This window comes from Frankliniella occidentalis, unplaced genomic scaffold (assembly GCF_000697945.3).
Source record: "Frankliniella occidentalis isolate FOCC.00 unplaced genomic scaffold, Focc_3.1 Scaffold25, whole genome shotgun sequence".
Taxonomy (NCBI): Eukaryota; Metazoa; Arthropoda; class Insecta; order Thysanoptera; family Thripidae; genus Frankliniella; species Frankliniella occidentalis.
The window spans coordinates 380,856-384,482 of NW_026267155.1; the positions used below are offsets into that span (position 1 = coordinate 380,856).

Consider the following 3,627-nt stretch of genomic DNA (forward strand, 5'->3'; position numbering starts at 1 on the left):
ATTTAATTTTTTTGCTGTGGACTCACCTTGCAGGACTTGTGCGGTGTGTGTGAGGTATCCATCATGCGCTGACACTTATCCGATCCTCCGCTCCGCGCCACATCCCGCGCAACGACAGCTCTGGAAAATTATCCACCACCGTCGTTTGATGAGCGACGAGGCCGCCACTTACGCCCCTCGGAGCCTCTGCCGCTCTGGTGAGCCGCCCGCTCACCGACACCCGCTCAAAGTTAAGAGTGGAGTTGACGGAAGGGAGGGAGGGGGGTATGTCGCGGCACCGACCCTCTATGGTCAGTCTAGTTTAACCACAGCGCACTTTCAAATATCAGTCGACACCTTTTCCTTTCTATTCAGTTGCTTCGAAAAACGGCTTTAAAAGATTAAAAACAAAATAGGCGAAACAATGAATGGTATTGAACTAAATTGAATGAAACAGCACAAAAGGCTAGGCGAAAAGAGCTTGCAAGTATTTTAATGACAGTTTGTTTAAACTGTCGGATCAGGGCTGATTTTGGCGAGTAAAGTGACCGTGGTGGTGGCGAGAGAGGCGTTTCGACAGGGCGAGAGGCTGCCAGCGCCCAGCATGACCTGTCGGCCTGGAGCCGGGCATTCCCTCCAGCGGCGGTCGTCTTTCGACACCAGTCAGCCATGACTCGGTAATGTTTCTTTCGGCCATCACGGCGCCGCGAGGGATTAGTCACTGCCTTGATGAGCTGCGAGCAAGTGGCCCTTCTTATAATTTTCAAGTGCGTATTCTGGCGCGTCTTTATTTAACTCCCCCCCCCCCAAAAAAAAAAAACAACTAAATGTTTTTCTTCGTTGCCTTCCGTTTTGGCAAAGCGCCGCGGAGCGCGCGGTGCCTCCGCTGTGTTAGCTGCTAGGTCAGTGACCAGGAAGGTCTTTTGTCTCGGAAACTAATTTCAAAATGATTGCGACGTTTTGTTTTCGGGACCGCGAGGTACAAAAGGGAGGCGATTCCACCGCCATGGTACCAGCGGCGGCGGTGGCAGTGCCCAAATCAAAAGGGGCTTTAAATAATTACACTTCATCAAACTGACGGGTGCCGGCGAGCGTGGGGACCACCTGGCGGGCTGTGGCAACACTTAGTAGCACTGCACTTGTCACACACTTCACACTTACACTTGTCACTCGCGCACAGTCACACACGACACTTCACACGCGCTGCTCGCTGATTGGCCTAAAAACTCGCGTTGTAGGCCCCGCGAATAGCGCGAAAAGAAAAAAACCACGGAAATTTAATTATTATTTTTTGGTACAAACTAACCAAAAAAAAACTCGGATTCGGATTCGTTTTTGCCGCCTCGTTTGGCGCGACGGGGCCGCTCGGCGCGGTCTCGTGGGCTCGCTACTCCGCTCGGTCCGCACGCCGCGCTGTCCCGCGCCAGACTGAGGCTGCGCGGGCGCCGCGGCGAGCGCGCGGGGGAGGGGGGGGGGCGAGTACTACCTACCTACTACCATTCAGCAACGTTACGTGTGGCGGCGGCGCCTGGGCGGATAGCCGGGCGGGAGGAGGGGAAAGAGTATAAAATTTTGAGTTATCGGTATGGCTCCTGACCTCTCGATGTTGCCGATATGCTGAGATGCGCTAAGTGAGTGCAACGCATTCTTGGGTATTGCGCCTAGAATCCGCGACACCCGACGACAGCACGAACATGTCAAAGAAAATGTTAGTTATCGTTAATTTAAAAAAAATCTAGTTACCGTATGTTAAGAAAAATAATTTAAAAAAAATATTTTTGCAATATCACTTGCGAAATAGTTCGTACACTTTCCCCCGAAATAGTCCGAAATGACTGCGAAAGAAGGGCGCAATAAAGGCGAAATAGAGTGAAATAGAGGCGAAATGGTGAAATACTCGCGAAATACCCCCGCAATACCGCGAAATACCCTGAAATAATCCGAAATAGGCGAGAAATAGCCGAAATGGCAGGAGGAATAACCGAAATGGCAGGAGAAATACCACGAAATAGCCAGTACGCTACGAACCCAAGTGATTTCCCCCTCGTTTTAACGTTTTAACAGGATTAGTTTTTAAACTTCTGTCGAAATCAAATGAGGCTTATCGTTGAAAGAATGAAAAATTAGATGTCCTGCTGGAAATTGGTCGAAGAAAGGTGTACATTTTGTTTTTTCAATCTCGGCCGCCTGTCGCATGTGTGTCCCTGGCTGCAGGTGTCACCCAATGTCTTACACAATAGAGCGGCGAGCGAGTGGGAGAAGGATCGAAGAGGGAGGGAGGGAGGGAGAGAGAGAGAGGGAAAGAGAGAGAGACGTGATATTCCAGACGCATCCAATATTCCCCAAAACGTCGAAAATCCACGCAAAACTGGCGGTGAGCTGCGGCGGGCTGGGGGGAACGGACGTTTTGAAAAAAAGACGGTGTCTCGCCTTCGTTTGTCCTGGTGTCGTGTGGGGTGTGGCCGGGTGGGGTGGGGTGTCGCAGTGGTGTGGCGTTGGCGGCATAGCGATTTGAGACGTGGGCGACAAATCCCGTCCAGACCCGACCGCTGCTCGCCAACCCGAGTGGAGGTCTTGTGTTCGGCGTTCACGCCCCTCCCCCCTCCCTTCCTCCTCTCCTCCATGCCTGAGAGGTGGTTGATGCGAGTTTTGACCCCAGATACGTCCCACGGCCCGCAGACCAGAGCTCTGAAAGGGACAGAGAACGAGTGTGAAGTTACAGGATGGCAGGGAACGAGAAGGACAAGGGATAAAATCTAGCGGGACACGAAGACATATCTCTCAAACTATTTCTCTCTCCCTCCCTTCTTTGTCTATCTGTCTCTCTCACTCTCGTGTTTCCAATAGTGCCCTACATATTGTATCCCTAGTCGCCTTTACAAAACTGAAATACGTGCAAATTACTCGGAAGTCGTGAAAGAGATGATGACAAGCTTTTTAAGAACACATACGAAAGAGATGCCAAAACCCAGTCCCCAGGAATTGTTTTTTAAGAGATGGGACGAAAATATTATAGGAAAGAGCGTCAAATTCGTCCCATCTAGGCGCGCGGGTCCCAGAACAAATTGATTTGCCTCGCGCTGGGGGATGCGCGGCTGGCAGCCAGCTGGGCAGCTGTCGGCAGGTGCGGTTGGCCCGGCTACCACCTGCGGCTGCAGCTAGCTGCGGCGCAGCCCCTCTCCTTTGTCTCCTGCAGATCCTGGAGACGCCTGCCTGGGCGTTGCGGAGGCGGCTCCAGCACGCTCCAAGAGCGGTCTCCAGGGACGCGGCTCCAGGCCGACCGAGGAAATGAAGCGCTCGTTCGTCTGAATTTTACAGGGGTCGCGAGTAGAGATGAGATGGCCCCGTTTCATCTAAATCTAAACAATTATACAAACTGTCATATTAGTATAAATTATATTTATTATTTTTCATATAAAAAAAAATGGATACACTAGCCGATACCCATGTCCGGAATATTTGATGATTTGATGCATTTTCGGAAAGGGGCTTTTACTGATTTTGTCTCATTTAAACTCTGAAGACCTTATAAGGGGTCTATCTAGGTTGTCCTACCCCCTTTTTGTCCTACCTGAATATTTTAATGAAAGTTTGGAATATTTTAAATGATTCAGAAAGTTGAAAAATATCAAATTTTGGTGTCTTACC

The 3,627-nt window shown here is 50.5% G+C and overlaps 1 protein-coding gene across 4 annotated transcripts in view; it reads right to left on the minus strand.

Moving 5' to 3' along the window:
- LOC113213713 (uncharacterized) overlaps positions 1–1,403 on the minus strand; it is a 54,622-nt gene extending 53,219 nt beyond the window's left edge. For all 4 annotated transcript variants that reach the window (XM_026432850.2, XM_052265268.1, XM_026432851.2 and 1 more), the window contains exons 1-2: positions 1,141–1,403; positions 27–120 (exon numbers count right to left, since the gene is read on the minus strand). In XM_026432850.2, coding sequence (XP_026288635.1) covers positions 27–65 — 39 coding nt within the window. In that variant the 5' untranslated portion in view covers positions 66–120; positions 1,141–1,403. The remainder of the gene's footprint in view (positions 1–26; positions 121–1,140) is intronic.
- Positions 1,404–3,627: the final 2,224 nt, after the last annotated feature.